The following is a 16,596-nucleotide window of genomic DNA, read 5'->3' on the forward strand; positions in this document are numbered from 1 at the left end:
AATCCTTCAAATAATTTAGTTATGCTTATAGGAGACAATGAGGCTTTTTATTCAAAAATAGCAACAATATAATGGGTGTTCTCCCATGACCAAAGACAGGGAGAGAGAACAGGTAGTAATGCCAACTGAGTAACTACAAATTGCCAAGTTCTTTGCCAGGCAGTTTATGGACATCATCTCATTTCCTTGCAGCAGATTTGTGAGGTAAGAATCATTATTTCCATTTTATAGATGGAGAAACTGAAGCTCAATAAAGTTAAGTAACTGAGATACCAAATAATCTGCAGAGTCAAGTTTGTCTAATTTCAAAGTCATATAGTTTTTCCTCACCTAAACAATGTTTTCCTTCTGGAGGAGGAAAGAAAATATATTTTAAGCCGCATCCCATTTTAGGTTGGCTCCCAAATTATTTAACTGACACATATGTGAGTGTTTTCATCAGCTGTCAGTGTTTGCCTATGGTGCCCCTATGCCACTCAGTCTCTCCTCCCTGAAATGGCTGGTTGAGGAACACTTAGCCACTGCTGGTACCATGTCCTAACTGTCAGTCAGGAAGTTTGCATCAGCTCCCAAGATGGACAGGAGACTCCTGTTACTTTACGGAGCCAGATCTGAGGTTTTAGACAGGCGGGGAGTAGGAGGAGTCAGGACTGGGAAAGTCTAATGATTCCCCTCCTGATGTCTAGTGGTTCACATCTCTAAGATAGATACCAGGCTGTGAATTGTGCCTCCTCAGCTGATCCCCATTCTGGATCAGTATCCCTATGAGTAATTTCTCTCCTGATTCTGGCACTCTGGACTTTCTACTACCACTGATGGATTTTTATCTCTATAGAGGGAAAAAAGGGATGCCCAGGCCTTGGCTGTGAGTGCTCACTCCACTACCCTTTGCTGCCCTCTACTGACCATACCTGGAAATTACATTTAACCTTTCAGGCCCTTGGCCCAAATAGATACTACAGTGAGTGAAACCAGGAACACAAAATTTGAGGTGCACCAAAAAACTAAGTAAATAAGATATGATATTTTAATTTTAATGTAATATTTTAAAAAGTCAATTTTCAAAAAATACATGGTGAACAAAATACCTAAATGTACCCTAAAGTAGTACTACTAGCTTATATGTACACAGAAACTGCCATCCATCTTTTCATTCAAGAAAGAGGTCTAATACCGCAGTGGCAAATCACGCTACCAATACTGGTCAACCTTTTTCATCACTCACATATATGGGGGAAAAAAAACCCAGAAAATTTAGAGTAAGTGAAAAACAAAAATGAGAAGTTCCAAGTGGAACAGATATTGTAACAGTCGAATCCTAAAGAAAACAAGTAAGAGAACAGGAAAAAAAAAAAAAAACTGATTAAGAAAACACAACCAACTAACATCTTCAGAGTCAAGAAGCCAAAGAATGGGTGGCTATGAAATAAGAACAAAGAAAGAGAAAGATTTTTTGGAAATTAAAGATATCATCGACCAAATTAAATGTACTAGAAAGTCTTGAAGATTGAGTTTAAGAAATCCCACTTGACTTTGACACTTGGAACATTCATCTTTCAGTTTTAATGACATAAGATTACCCTTTCTTTCTCAGTAAGAAGAGCTATTTGGTCCTTCTGTAAGGAGTAATTTAATCATTGGAATAATGGAAATGCTATTTTAATTTGTAGAATCAACGTATAAACAAAACTTGGAAGACAACAACTGTAAAAGAATCTGACTAATACTAACACTGATAATATAAAAAAATGGAAGTCTGAATATTAAGGCAGCAGAGACGTGGAAGAGATAATGTCACAGATTTTTTTCACCTATTTATTTATATAGCAAAAAATCAAGATATACTGTCTAAAATTGATGTAACAAAATACAGACGTAAGCATACTCTTTAAAATGGTAATAACCAGAAAAACCAAAACAATGTAACTGGAAAATGTAGAAGCAGATGGATAAAAGAAATAAGTTTCTCATCTTTCAATAGATGCTATTTCAAGTTCATAAAACAAGAAATGAAAGTATTAACATAGGTTTCAGAGGTATTGTGATAATCACCAGCAGAACAGAAAATATTTAAAAATAGGGAGCTGGAAATGAGGAGTCGGGGAACAAGTTCAGGCAGGGAATTTACTTTTCATTTGGTACCACTCTGTACTGCTTGTTTTTTAAAATGTGTGTATGTATTAATTTTACACTATAAAAGTTAAAAAAAAAAACCTGACTTTTTGCAGCTGCAGCTCTTGGCATCACTTCCTTCCCAGCTGCAGTCTCTCTCCTTACACCAGTGGTCAGATCCTACTGAGACAGGAGGGAGTAAGAGAGAACAGAAAAGTTTCTGCCCTTAATTTAAGTGTCTTGGAATCTTTTTTATTTGTTTGTGCTTGTGTTCTGTCTTTTCAAATGGCGCCACTCTTTGGAATACTAACTTTTGACTACTTTCATCTGTGATATCTAGAATCTTCTTAAAGTCTTGCTAAACTTTGTTATCCTTCTGTTCCTTCTTGACAAAGAGTAATCCTGAGTCATTGGCTCTTACTGTGACCGTGGTATTTTATTTTCTTAGAATCTTGGTTCTGGTCAACTACTTCCTAGCCAGGTCCAACTCAACCTGCCTAGGTAGGAATGAAAAGTCTATGGAAGAGTGATGACAATTACTACTATCAGAACAAATAAGATGTGGTATATTAGTAAGTTAAACATAGTGCTAAGGGAGCAGGGTGACGTTCATTACCCCTTTCCTCATGCACTGACAGAGGAGAATGTGTTTCACTCCACTGTTCTGGAGAGAACACACTCGGAGGAGTTTGGGAGTATACGTTTGCTCTAGACCACAATCTTGCACCAAAGTGCCAAAAGCATGGGGCACGAGACACAAGGAAATGAAACCAGAATATCTAAATTTTCGAAGAAGGCAATAACGTCTCAAAGGTCACTCTCTAAATTTGAGAAACAAGACAGAGGATCATAGGGGAAGGGAGAGAAAAATGAAACAAGATGAAACCAGAGGGAGACAAACCATAAGAGACTCTCAATCTCAGGAAATAAACTGAGGGTTGCTGGAGTGGTGGGGGGTGAGAGGGATGGGGTGGTTGGGTGATAGACACTGGGGCGGGTATGTGCTATGGTGAGCGCTGTGAATTGTGTAAGACTGATGAATCACAGACCTGTACCTCTGAAACAAATAATACATTATATGTTAATAGAAAGAAAAAAAAAAAGGTCACTCCCTGAGAGAAAGTAGGCAATATATATGGGAGATAACTACACACGAGTCACCAAAACAAAACAGTAACAACAACAAACACAAAGAAATACACACACATATTAAACATGTGGAAGCACAACGGTTGCTGGGCGCTGTGTGCTCAGTGAATACAGACTCACAGGCTGTGGACTCAAGGCGGGTGCCGCTGGCTGGCTTGCCGTGGGACTGAAACCCAACAGTTCCCAGGTCCTCGCTGTCTCCAATAGAGGGAGCACTAAGTTACCTGCCACGACATTACCTATTCACTTAATTGGGGGACCACAGTTTTGTTTGTGACAACTTCTATAGGGGAGATGCAGTTTCTTTTGTGACTGCTGACCCCTTGGAGACTAGAACTAATTAGAGGTTCGGACCAACTTTGAAGAGGCTGAAGAAGCTACGCCCATTCCTGTGAAATCCCAGGACACCGCTACAGCTACCGGAACCCAGGCTCTGAGTAAAAGCCTCTGGCTGACACTGAGCCAACTGTATACGATTGAGAATGAAGGCATTTGGACTTTAATTTCTATGGGCTTTTGTGAGGGGATTTAGTTTGGGGGGAAGTGGAGTCATAAACAAAGAGTTTCCTATTGTTCAAATTTGGGACATTTTCATGTGGATACAGTCTCTGTGTTCATTTCATAAAAGTCCGGTGAGCCACTTTGGACAACATGACTGGACATAATTAGTGATAAGAAATGGAACGGAGAGTGAACTTTCAGCTTAGGGTGCTGCATGGAGTTCTACCTGACTCATGGGGCCGGAGTCTTTTGTGGGCAGAAAGCAAGATGCCCTTCAGCAGTTCCAGAAGGACTCTGTGGGGAGAAGCCGAGTTCAGGAGTGTGTGAGCGCAGCAGTAGCGTGAGCAGGCGCGGCTCCGCTAAGGGGACTGCTGCCCTGGCTCCCTTCTGAGGCTGGAGCACAATGGGCTACGACATTGTTTCTCAGCCTTCCATCATGTGTGTGCAGCCTTCTTGCCTTGTCTACATTTGCATCATCCATACAAAATACTGATATGTTTTTCTTTAAATATTCAGAGTGGAATTTAGAATCTTCGCTCATGGTAATGGGTTAAAACGTGTTATACGTTTTTCTGAATACAGATTAAAATACATACATAGTTACTAAATTTTTTTTTTAAAATGCCCGTGAGCATGCTACCTAAAGCAACTCACATGACGCCTGTGGAACACACAGTGTAATACACTAAAAAGCTTAAAAAGCTGGCAAATATTCAACGAGAGGGATGCACGCTACTCCACTCTCCGGGTCTCCACTCCAATCCTGATGACAGAAGGTGGTGTTGGACAGAGATTTTGGGCCCCTCTCTCCACTTTCTCTCTCACACCATCCCAAGCAACATAGAAAAGACCTAAGACTTATAGGAGTTCGAGTCAAGTGCTTTCTTATTGTTCCCTTGGCGTTCAGGACTCAGGGCTTCTTGCTCCCATGTTGGAGTGGGCTTGCGCGAGGATGCCTGCAGTTGCCTGGCCATTCCCGGCTCATTTCTGGAGGTGTAGTAGCAAACTCTGTTTCTGCTTGAGATCTAAGCCTCACTCTACCCAGCTTTGCTAGGGAACCCCATGATTTGGATGATAACATACATCTCAACCGCCTTCTGTCTCCTCTATTTCTCACTCGTTCAAATTCCAACACAGCATGTAGTTACAAAAACAAGTGAAAGAGAGAAGAAAATGTTGATGGAAGAAGATGCATGCGGCTATCATACAGCAAAATACTGTGTGTATATAAACATTTAATGATCGCTTATTATGAAAAAGTGTTTTTTAAAAAATTAATGAAACTTGATACTCAAATATTGTTGAGTTCTCCTTCCCCAACTTGGGGTTAGAGTCATGTAGCAGTCTAGTCTTTTTGGCTGAGTCTGTGCACACTGGAGCAGGGGCACCCTCCTTTGTCCCCTAGTCTCTGAGAAGCAATGAGATATACTAGAAAGAATATTGGCCTTGGGGTCGGGCCTGGGGACAGATTCTGGATGTTTGAAGTTGGGCAAATTACCTAGCCTCCCTGAATCTCAGGTTTTACGTGTGTAAAATGGCAACAATAACCCTCCTAGGGTTGTTGTGAGGATTAAAGGAAATGCGTGTGAGTCAGTGAGACTGCCATGCACAAAGAAATTCATATCCATGTCTAGGTATCCACTGGGCATGTCCATATCTAGATAGTTTTTAAAGAGGTTTGACATCTTTCCCTTGCATGGAAGTGGAGCCTGAGTGATCGTGCTTATATTCAGAGGCCTTTTTTAGCACAGATAAAATGCCAAAACAATAAAGATTTTGATATGATGTGTTCCTTTGTGCAAACAAGCTTGCATAGCAAAATGGTGCAGATAAACGCAGATGACAATGGACTTTATACAAATAAATGAAATTATATTTCTCTAGTATAAAAATAGATCAAATAGTAAGAGCACAAAAATAGCTGAAATGGTAACATAAACTGACTTGTGTAATCAGAGGGTCAACTCTTGACATTTTTCTCTCTAGGCCTTTTCTAATAGTTTTGTTCCTAAGGCTACAGTGTTTTTGCCAGATTGGAACAGCATTGTCAACTCTAATGAAGATTAAGTAGCTTTCCCAACTAGATTTTTTTTAATAAGCATCAGTTAATACTGCTGGCTTTCAAAGCCATGTTTGTGAAGAATGGAAAGATCTTTAAAGATCTGTCCTTAGAAAATGTAGCTCATAAAATTTGAAATTTAGCAGCATTTCTATTCCATAGTTATTCCAACACAAATTTTTATCACGGTTACACTGAACAAAATAACTTAAAATCTAATTTCACATATTTAATTAAAAAAAGAATAAGAAATTATTATTTACAACTTTAGCCAAAAATTAATTCCCTAAAGAGTAACTGAGGTTACTTAATGAACAATTCTTTTGACTGGTGGGTAAAGTGTTTCACAACTGCTCACAAATGCACACTTGATTGATTCTTTGCACAATACGGATAAGTTACAGGAAGTCATCTGAGGAAAGTGTAAATACAAATGCACCCAAAGAGACGTGGAGTTTTGTAAAGCGGAGTAAATGAAAACCAGTTTGTTATGGACACTCATTTGCTAAGAGGATGTCAAAGGAAGAGCCATTAGGAAACGGGTGAAGAAACACTCCTTTTGATGTGCTTGCTGAGGAGCCAGATGAGCTTCCTTGGTCATGGACAGAAGAGACCATCTAAACTCTAAAAAATGTAGTGCAGTTTGCATGCCCGCTGATTCCGCAATTCTACTTGTGCACTAAAGCATGAGAATTAAATTAAATAATTCATGTGAAGTGCTTAGCCAATTACAGATGCTGTATTTTCCTCCTTGGATGTCTTTATATTTTTGTAGCCAGAAATCCCACTGTTAATTTCCAATAAGAAAAGCTGAATATTGCAGTCTTTAAAGTCAAAAGTTCACCTTAATTTGAATATTGCAGCATTAGTGACATCTGGTGGAAAATATGAGTTACAATGCAGCATTATAGCTATTCTAATCTTTCCTGTCTAATAATAATATCACTTTCATCACATTTTCACGTACCCCTTTCCCCAACTCCATGGGAGGAGTATACTTCCCTGCCCCACTGAAGTTTGGCTCAGCCACAAGACTTGGCCGAAATCAGTGGAATGTGGGCAAAAATGTCAGTGTCAAAGTTTGGAAGCTAAGCTTTAAAAGTCCTGGCTAGCTATTGCCCCTTCAATGGTAGAATGAAACATGTGACCTGCAGATTTGCATGAGAATAAAACAAGCACCCCAGATAATCCACAGACTTACAGGAAAAAAAAATGCTTACGGTTATTCTATGGTTGTTTGCTATGAAGCAAAAGCCAACTAAAACATGAGATCGTTATACCTCTGTGTAAAATTCCCATCAAGGCTTGACTTCTCTGTCCAATTGATGACACTGGGAGAAGAGTCCTGAAGACCGGGTGTGGTTCAGTCCCTTCTGGGGCTCTATTTCAGACCTTGACAGGCCCAATCGGAACATGTTGTTTTCATTCCTCTACCTATGGTAAGCAAAACCGAGTCAGAGTCCAGGCCAGGCCTATCAGACTCTCTTGGAATCTTGGCTTCTCTGTTTAACATGGTATGGAAGTCATGCACGTTTTTTTTTTTCCCTTCCAAATCTTTATTTAAATTCTACCTAATTAACATATACTGTAATATTAGTTTCAGGAGAATTTAGTGATTCATCACTTACATGTAACACCCAGTACTCATCAGTCATTCACAATTCTTGAACCTGTTGGTTTAAATATCTCCCTCCTAAGGTGAGCTTCAAGGTATAGGAAAGAAGGCAGGACAAGTTTAGTTGGAGCCATAGGCCAAAGCTTTTCCAATTGAGCTTTACCAACAAAGCTCATAGCTTTGTATTTGTATTTCTTAAATGATACATAATCTATAAGGGGGGGAATCAGCAATGTTAGAAATCACAAATTAGAAGTGATAATATTAGGGTCATTTAATTTGGTAAATAAAAACACAAATGACAGAAATTTAAGTATTATCAATGATATATTAAGAAAGTTGCTACCAGTGAGCTTTTGTGGGGGAAGAACCACATTATTTCCAGCCATTTAGCAGAGGCATTGTGTTTCCTAAAGCAGTTACTGCTTTCTGAAAAGAATTTCAAACTTTTGTCCCACAAGTAGTTCCAGAATTTTCAACTCTCTCCATATTTTTACTGAACTTCCATTTCTGCTTTCTTTCTCAACCTAATGTTTCATGTTATGAAGGTTATGTACAGCCAAGAATTCAAATGTTTTAATCTTACTAGTGTCCACTTTGTACTATATCTCATGTTGGAAAACCAGACTCTTGACCATACCTAATTCAAAATCATTTCCATTTCTGCATAACTACTTTTCTTATTCAGGCAAGAGTTGTGGGTGGACCTCTAAAATTAGATAGCTTCAACTCTCAAGGGAATGGGCTTTCGCAACAGCATTCACTACACCCATCATCAAATACGGGGACCTACACTTGTCTTGTAGTGAGAGAATTGCCCTTTATTCTTAACAAGTAGGCAACAGGATCAAACAGATCAGATTATTCAGGTAAAATAACAAAGACAAATACATACGTGATAAACCTGTGTAGTTACTTCTTGGAAGCTTGCCATGTATTTTCCTCTCCTTCATATCTCAAACTTCAGAAAGGCCAGGACCCTGTTTCATTCATCCCAATACTTGGCACATTAACAGGTGTTCACTTTGTAATTTTTGAAGGAATGGATACAGGCTATGTGTTTTTACTTTATAGTGAAGATTAATGAGTTAATACATATAAAGAGCTTAGAACAGTGTCTGATACTAAGCACTTAATTATTACAAAATGAGATAAGATTTAGAACAGAGATTAGAAGAGACTTTTTAGAAGTCTGCCTTCAACTGACCTTGGCAAAATAAGGAAAACTAGGCTAGCAGTAAGGCTAGGAGTATAGAAAAGTTCTACAGCCCAACATATGCTAAAATGAATTAATTCCAAATTACATGTATTATTTTATACAAAGAATGATGCTTATTTTAAGTCCACAGTTACAAGATTAAAGGGGTATAATCAAAGCTTGTCCATTAAATTGAAAGTACCTCCAGACTTATTCAAGTTTGTATTCTTAGGCCCTGGTAGGTACAAGATATTATTTGCTATACTGAATCCATCCTACTATTTAACTGTGTTAATACCACACCAATATAAAAATATGTTAAGACAAATTAAAATATACATACTTAACTTTATTACATCATCATTTAAAGCTTGATTTTATAAAACATAAAAAAAATTTTTAAGTGTTCTGTATCACAGGAATTTAAACAGTGGCAATATACATAGCTTTGTAAGTTCAAGTTATATAAATTAAAATCAAATAATTGGAAATGCTTTTAATACGGAAAATATACAAATGAAATAAATGGCAAAAGGACCTAACAGGAGCAGTATTTCATTACTTACAGATTATCATTAGATAATTTCAGGATCTAAACAAAGACTCTGAATATTCGGACTTCTTTTGCTGTATTTTATTTATTTATTTATTTTTTCTTTTTTTTTTTTTCTTTTGCTGTATTTTATATTTAAATATCTCCCTGCCTATATTCCGAGTCAAGGTACTTGGCCAAAAGGTTTAAGAAGGCATTTAGCTTTATAGCAAAAGTTTTCCATCTACAGTTACCACCTTTAAAGGAATTGACATTAACAATGCTGACGTAATCTGCTAGTTCGCTTTTGAACAATGTGCGATAATTTATACCAACCCTGTATAAAGTCATACAGGTACCAAAAAATGTAACAATTATGCACAGTTCAATAGAAGTATAATGTTAAGTTCTCCCCATCTAAAAATTAAACAATGAAACAAAATGTATCAACTATAGTTGACTTGGTTTCAGGAAAACCACATCTGAGAGTTTTAAGTACATCACTGTCCTTATCTTATCCTCAGTCATTGACAGGAATTTTGTAGGCCACCATGCTATTTACTTTGTGGATTGTAGTAGTAAACGAACGAAGACGAACTTCCTCAGAATTGGTAATAAACTGTGGTCCCGACTCTTCCCATTTTTCAGGTACAACCAAATCTTTGTCTGTATATATCAGTAGATCAAATGAACCTAAATTGGGGATAAGATCATTAAAGTACAATTATTTTTTTCAAAAGTACAACCACCCTTCCTGTGTCTTTCACATTTGAACCATCTATAGTGTCAGAAAAGCTAGTTTACCTTGATCTCTAATCAATTATATTAACTAATTGCTTTTCCTCAATGGAAATTTTAGTACAGAAAATACTGTACTCCTTTTACTTTATGAAAAACTCAAGTTTTTTTTTCTTTAAAGAGAAAACCACTAAAAATATTTGCAGAAAGTATAAAATTAATCATGAGACAGCATGAATCTAAGCCATAGAAAAGATAACACCTTGGTTCTGTGACAGCTGTATCCCAGTGCCCAGAACAGCATCTGGCATGTAGTAGGTATTTAGGATATATCTGATGAATGAAGGAGTAACTAAGAAAACAAAGACACAATTATAGCTATAAATCTTAATTATATACATAGAAATGTGTAGAAAATAAAAATAATGAAAGAAATTACATCAAAATATTCAAGAGTACTGTAGAATACTTTCATTTCTTTCCTTTTCAGCACTTGTAAATAAAATGCAAATAGCATTACTTTAGCTTTATCACAGTTTTCTAATTCATATAACATGACATTTATAGTTAAGAAAAAACTTAATGAACGCGTTAATTCTTAAAGTAGTAGCTTAGTCTTTTCCACAACAAATTTAAGCCAGTGTGAAGTTGTATAATACTTACAAGAAACTTCCAATAGTGGCAGAAATGTCACTGTAGCTGTGATCTGTCTGATCACTGAACGGATTTCATCTTGGATAGCTTTCTGAGACTTTTCTCTGGGTGCACTATCAAAGAAACCAATTAATTCATTTTAAGTTTTAACAAGTTATTTTAAACACAGGTAAGATTATTTATCTGATTAAATGCTTCCAAAATCAAATAAGTAATGCATTCAAAAGGAGTTTTTTTTTAAATGAAAATAAATATATGTCCTTAAGAAACTTAGTAGGCACAATATGTATCTCTATTATTTCATTTATCCTTCCAATCATTTTTTAGGGTTGTTCTTAGTATCAGGTCATTAAATAACAGATGACTAGAAAACCTGCCAAGTACTTCAAGTCAGGAAAGCTTCAGCATGTCTTAAAATAAAGATAACAAGCAGTATCTAAAATATTTAATCGGTATAATCATTTTGCATTTTTAGTAATGCCTAAATGTCTAATTTCCTATTGCCTCAAATAAGATGTTAATCGTGTATGGCGTTAATTTAATAATTAAACATTTTCTAAAACAGACTAAAGGCTTCAGGAGCAAACTCCATTTCATTATGAGAGATAGTTCAGAGTTTACAGGTAAGCATGCCTAGGACAATGCTAGAAATTAGCATATAATGATGGGCATCTCCCATCCAGATAATCTAAAAACTTCAGTTTAATAAGTGTCTAAGGAGGGGCGCCTGGGTGGCTCAGTTAGTTAAGCGACTGCCTTTGGCTCAGGTCATGATTCCCGGGTCCTGGGATTGAGCCCCGCATCGGGCTCCCTGCTTGGCGGGAAGACTGCTTCTCCCTCTCCCACTCCCCGTTTATGTTCCCTCTCTCGCATGCTCTATTAAATAAATAAATAAAATCCTAGGAAAAAAAAAAGGGAGTGTCTAAGAAGTTTGTAGCATTAAATGAAATACAGTAGAGCTGCACAGTAAGCTGGGAGAAAGTCTAGGATAATACTTCATGGTTAAAAGTACCTTTCTACAATTCATGAAATGGCCCACCTAGGACGGACACCATGGTAGCTTTACATATAGCATCATAAACACTAAAGTTTGAAATTTATGGATTTAGCCTAAGCGCAATTATGTTAAAAGTCCGGGATAGGCAAAATTCTTTCGTGAGCACAATTTGTGAGCCCAATCCTTCTCCACAGGAGATTAAAGATCACATCTAACATACTTAGAAACAAACTACCTTATATGAAACTAGTTCAATATAAATAGAACTCATCTAGTAAAAGAAAACAGTTTTGGAAAAAAATCTGTAAAAATGGAAGCAATTTACTTCATACTTACCTGTCATCTTTTGCAGTCTTGTCACACTCAATATCAAATTGCCACCTTTCAAGGACCTCACCACTTTCAATATTTGAGATGACAACCACCAGTTTCTGAACTGAACACTTGTATAACCAATCTGCAATACATAACAAGGAATCTTTTTTGTTTCACTGCATTACAAAACAACTCTCTTCCCAGGTCTCACTTTCTATCCTCAGCAAATTCCTACCGCTAGTATTTTGGAACTCTGCCAACCTGTACAGAAAACCTGCCCTACAATAACCTAGCTCCTGTTTTCAAATTCTCAGTATTTGTACCAGATATAGTACTGAGTGCTGAAGACAGAGTAGAAAACATGAAGTACACCCTAATCCAAGTAAGATGCAGGAGATGGCCATTAATCTAATCACTGCACCAATAAATATAAGATTATAATTGTGATAAACGCTATGAAGGTGCAGTATGTGACGCAATGAGAGCATAATACAGGAAAATTGGACTCACTCAGGGAGTTCTCACTTGACTTCAGTTCTACAAATAAATATCATAAAATATGCAAAATGATACAGAAAAGGGTACAGGGTCTTAAATATTGAAAAGGGAAGAGCATCTGACCAGAGGATTGAAAGAAGGGTAATACAACTGCAGTAAAGAAAGGGGAGAATGAACAAGGTCAGTTTGTGCAGGATACATAGGGGTCAGACCATGCAAGGCCATATGGGCCAAATTAAAGAAGTTACACTTCAAGAACCTGAGAAGTCATTACTGTATTTGAAGTATGGTGTGATGTAATTAAATTTGTATTTCAGAACTATCCTTCTGGCTGTGATGTGGAAAGTAGAGTAGAGGTAAAGAGGGGATCTAGAGACACCAATTAATTAGCAATTCAAGCAAGAGGTAATGAAGGCTTAGAGAAGGATAAGCTGGTAGAGATGGATCAGTAGATAGATTCAAGAGATTTCATGGTTAAAACTGTTAGGATTTATTGATTACTTATGAGTAAGGAAGAAGAAAGACTGAGATAGCTCCCAACTTCCTAGTTTATATCACTAGTTGGATGGCCGATCCATTCACTGAGAAAAAGAATGCAAATGGGAGATGATGCTTAAGTTTTGTTTTAAGATTTTATTTTTAAGTAATCTCCACACCCAACGTGGGGCTGGAACTTAAAATCTCGAGATCAAGAGTTGCATGCTCCATTGACTGAGCCAGCCAGGAGCACCTTAAGTTTAGTTTTCAAGTATCACTGGGATAGCCAGATGAAGATATCAACGGAGCCACTAAATATATGAGCACAATTAGGAGAATTGGGTTGGATGTACATTTGTGAGTCAACTACACCAAGGTTGTTAGTGAAGCTATGTACATGTCAGAGATCATCCTAGAGAGAGATTATAGTGAGAAGAGGGCCTCAGGACAAGCCCTGAATTAATCTTGGAAATTGGGATAGTATACTCAGGAATCTGTATTTTTTTTTTTTTTTTTAAGAGACAAAACAATTTTGTAATATTTAGGGTTTGTGGGCCACCTAGGTCTCTGTTGCATAGTCTTTAAAAAACAGCCCTTTAAAAATCTGAAAACATTCTTAGTTTGCAGGCAGTACAAAAATAGCCACTTGCTGGACACGGGCTGTCGTATGTATCAACTTTTTCTTGACATATATCAACTTTTTCTCAATTTAGCTCTGAAAAGGAAGAAATTGGGTAGTAACTTAAGGATTTGGGGTGGGTGGAAATTTTTTTCTTTTAAAACTGAAGAGAGATCAAAACAAAGAAATCAAAAATACCAGAGAAGAACTAGGATAAAATCCTTAAGGCTAGAGGAATGGGGATTCAGATTGAACAATTTGCCTCTAAGAAGAGCAATTCCTCCATTTTAACTAAAATAAAAGGGAGAAATTAAATAGGAAGGTCTGCATACATCCGAGGTGAAATATCCTCAGTGTAGTCTTAAAGGAGACAACCCAAAAACCAGTAGCTTAGGTGGGGCTTGCTTCTCCATCAAATTAAGATGACATAGATTATTAGTTGCTTACTAATAATCTTACTTTTTAGCCCTGAAGATAATTTAAAAAAAAACCAATTAATCTAATTTTAAAAATAAAGCTACTTGATACAAAGAAATATATATGACTCATGAATTAAGAAAAAAAGATGACTAGTGTTTTTTGGAACTAGTTTTGGAAGATCGAATGGGGAGCTAGGGAGAAACATCCTACAACAGAAAAATTAGAAGTGAGAATCCTAAGTAGAGAAAAATATGAGGGGAAAAAAGGAATAGATGGAGAACAAGTATTGATTCAATACAGTAATTTCTTGAGCTAAAGAAAAACAGTGAGTGTTCAGATAGAAAAGGCTTACTGATTAAAGGCAGGATTTTAAAAAAGACAAATGGAAATATATAAAAAATAAGAAAACTCTACTGGGTGCTCTATTACTTAGTAGTTCTTTTCTTTAAGTTTAGTTTCCAGGTTGGATCCAATTTTATTTTCCTTTATCTTAAAGTAATGATGGCTTTAAACTCTAGGCAGTTACAGAAAATATATGTTAAAAATATACAGTGGATTTTTCTCCAATAGTGAACACCATCATAAGTATGGAAAATTCCAACTTGTTCCATCTGGCTACATGAACTGCAAAAATCATTTCTAAGGAAGTTGATGGAGACAGTTTTGTGAAGCCATATCAGATTCCTAATATCAAAATATTCAACCCACTCAAACTGCAGTATGGGAAGGGTGGACTTTCTTTCAATTTATATATTATTTGCTTCCTTCCAATTAAGAATCACTATATTTGAGGTTGTAGTGTTTTATACCTTTTTGTACAGAGCTGAAAAATGACCACCAAGATGCCAGAAAATATGGGTTCTACAAGGCCTGCAAAACTCAAAATGGTTTGCAACAATTAAATACCTTTCAGCTGTTCCACCACATTATTTAGGTATTTTATGAGCTCAGGATCAGTTGTTACAAGCAAGGTGAGTCCATATTTCTGCACTCTAGTAAAGGTTTCAGATGGATATATGCCACGCTGATACAAAATGCTGTTGATGCCAAATGCTGAAAACAAAAGGAATGTTAAAGAAAATTCATTATCACTTTGTAACTCTGGAAAATAAAACATATTTAGATGTGGCTACGTTTCATTAATGGTATAAAACTATAAATGACTTAACATGTGTTTGTGGGTGTATTGCTGAAAGCAGAGTAGGTAAAAAGTGGCATTAAACATTCTTAAAACCTTGCTTCTAAATAAGAGAGAACACGATACCTGCATTTCTGTGGCAAAAAAAAAGAAAAACGCCAAACTGCGTTAATGTACTGTCAAAGTAGTACTACAACTCACTGTAATCCAAGTCCCAATTCAGATTATGTGGTTAGAGGGTGTCAAAATAGTCTTTTGCATCTGAGTTAGCAACTGATTAACTGTTCTCTCCAATGCTCTCAGCAAACCTTTCCCTCTTTTTCCCCCTTTTCTCCTCACAAGTCCTGCCAGATTCTATCAGAAGGTACAACTGTCCTGGTCCAGAATGGCGTTTCCTAAATTTAGTCCATCACCGCCAATACCAGAGTCAAAGAGTGGCCGAGGGGTTGTTAAAAATATACGTGGCCCCCACCCCGGTCCTACTCCGTCTTCAGTCGCGGAGGCTGGGGGGGGGGGGGGCGGATGGAAAGTGCGTAGGCTCTGTAGTTTAGAGCAACGCTGCAGGTGGAGGTGCTACATCGCGCGGCAGGCCTCAGCAGCACCCAGGCCTCAAGCTCCACCATTAGCAACGAGTCCGGAGGCGGCGTCTGCATCCCCTTCTTCCTAGATTCTCCCGCCGGGCAGGAGGCTGGGGCAGAGAGAGCTTAATTCTAGGCCTCTCGGCCTCCCCTCCACCCACTACCGCTTCCCCCGCCTCCGTGGCTGAGCCACGGGCCTACCCGGCGGCCTGGCCTCAGTTCTCCCCGCCCTCCGGCCTGCCTGCGCGAGGAGGACTTACAGAAGAACTCGGCCACGATTTCGGCGCTCCCGCGCAGGGTGATGCCTTGCTCCCGGGAGAGCTGCAGCGCCATGGCCAGTCCTACAGACGAAGGAGTGCGCTTCCACCCGGCAGAGAGCGACAGCAGAGACTCCCACAGCAGTTCCCCGCCACTCGTTTCAAAAGTAACGACGCAGCACGCCGTCGGGCCTCCGCGCAGGCGCGATGAGCCTCTAGGCCCCGCCCCACGCGGCGGGGCCTGCTGGTCCTCTCCGCGCTTTCCGGCGCTGGCCTGTCGCGCAGGCGCAGGGGGTAGGCGTGTTCGCCCAGTTCTGGGTCGTCAAGCTCCGGAGGGTCCCGGCTGGGGGTGTGTAGTTGTGGTCTGCTAGACCGGCCTGAGGGAAGAAGACGCCAAAACCTGGGTTTAATGGCCGCTCCGTAGGCGTGCGGAGTGAGCGACCAAGGAGCACAATTTGTCAGTTTCAGAGCTGTTTTCAAGGTGATATGAACTGTCCGTCAGCTGCATCTTAAGTGGCCCCAGTGATCCCTAGATTGAAACTTTTCCTAGATGCTTTGGGAGTCAGTAAAGAAAGCGCGTGCGCGGTAGCCAAGCCACAGCTTTAGAGAGCCTGATTACTCTATGGAATCGCGGCTTTTCTTGAGAAATTGGGTTAGGGTTAAAGGGACGAGCCGCAGCCTTTTTTGTCCTGTGTTTGTCTGTCCTGGGCTCAGCCTATTTCCACCCAGTTCCGCTGTG

General features: G+C 38.5%; 1 protein-coding gene across 1 annotated transcript; it reads right to left on the reverse strand.

The window, feature by feature from the left end:
- Positions 1-8,964: 8,964 nt before the first annotated feature.
- Positions 8,965-16,058, reverse strand: MAD2L1 (mitotic arrest deficient 2 like 1). Its single transcript, XM_032412722.1, has 5 exons — positions 15,861-16,058; positions 14,791-14,937; positions 11,892-12,012; positions 10,568-10,671; positions 8,965-9,859 (listed from the first exon to the last, which is right to left on the reverse strand). Exons 1-5 carry the CDS (start codon positions 15,931-15,933, stop codon positions 9,687-9,689), a joined length of 618 nt encoding a protein of 205 aa, XP_032268613.1. The 5' UTR covers positions 15,934-16,058; the 3' UTR covers positions 8,965-9,686.
- Positions 16,059-16,596: the final 538 nt, after the last annotated feature.

Source organism: Phoca vitulina, unplaced genomic scaffold, assembly GCF_004348235.1.
Source record: "Phoca vitulina isolate PV1807 unplaced genomic scaffold, GSC_HSeal_1.0 scaffold14, whole genome shotgun sequence".
NCBI lineage: Eukaryota > Metazoa > Chordata > Mammalia > Carnivora > Phocidae > Phoca > Phoca vitulina.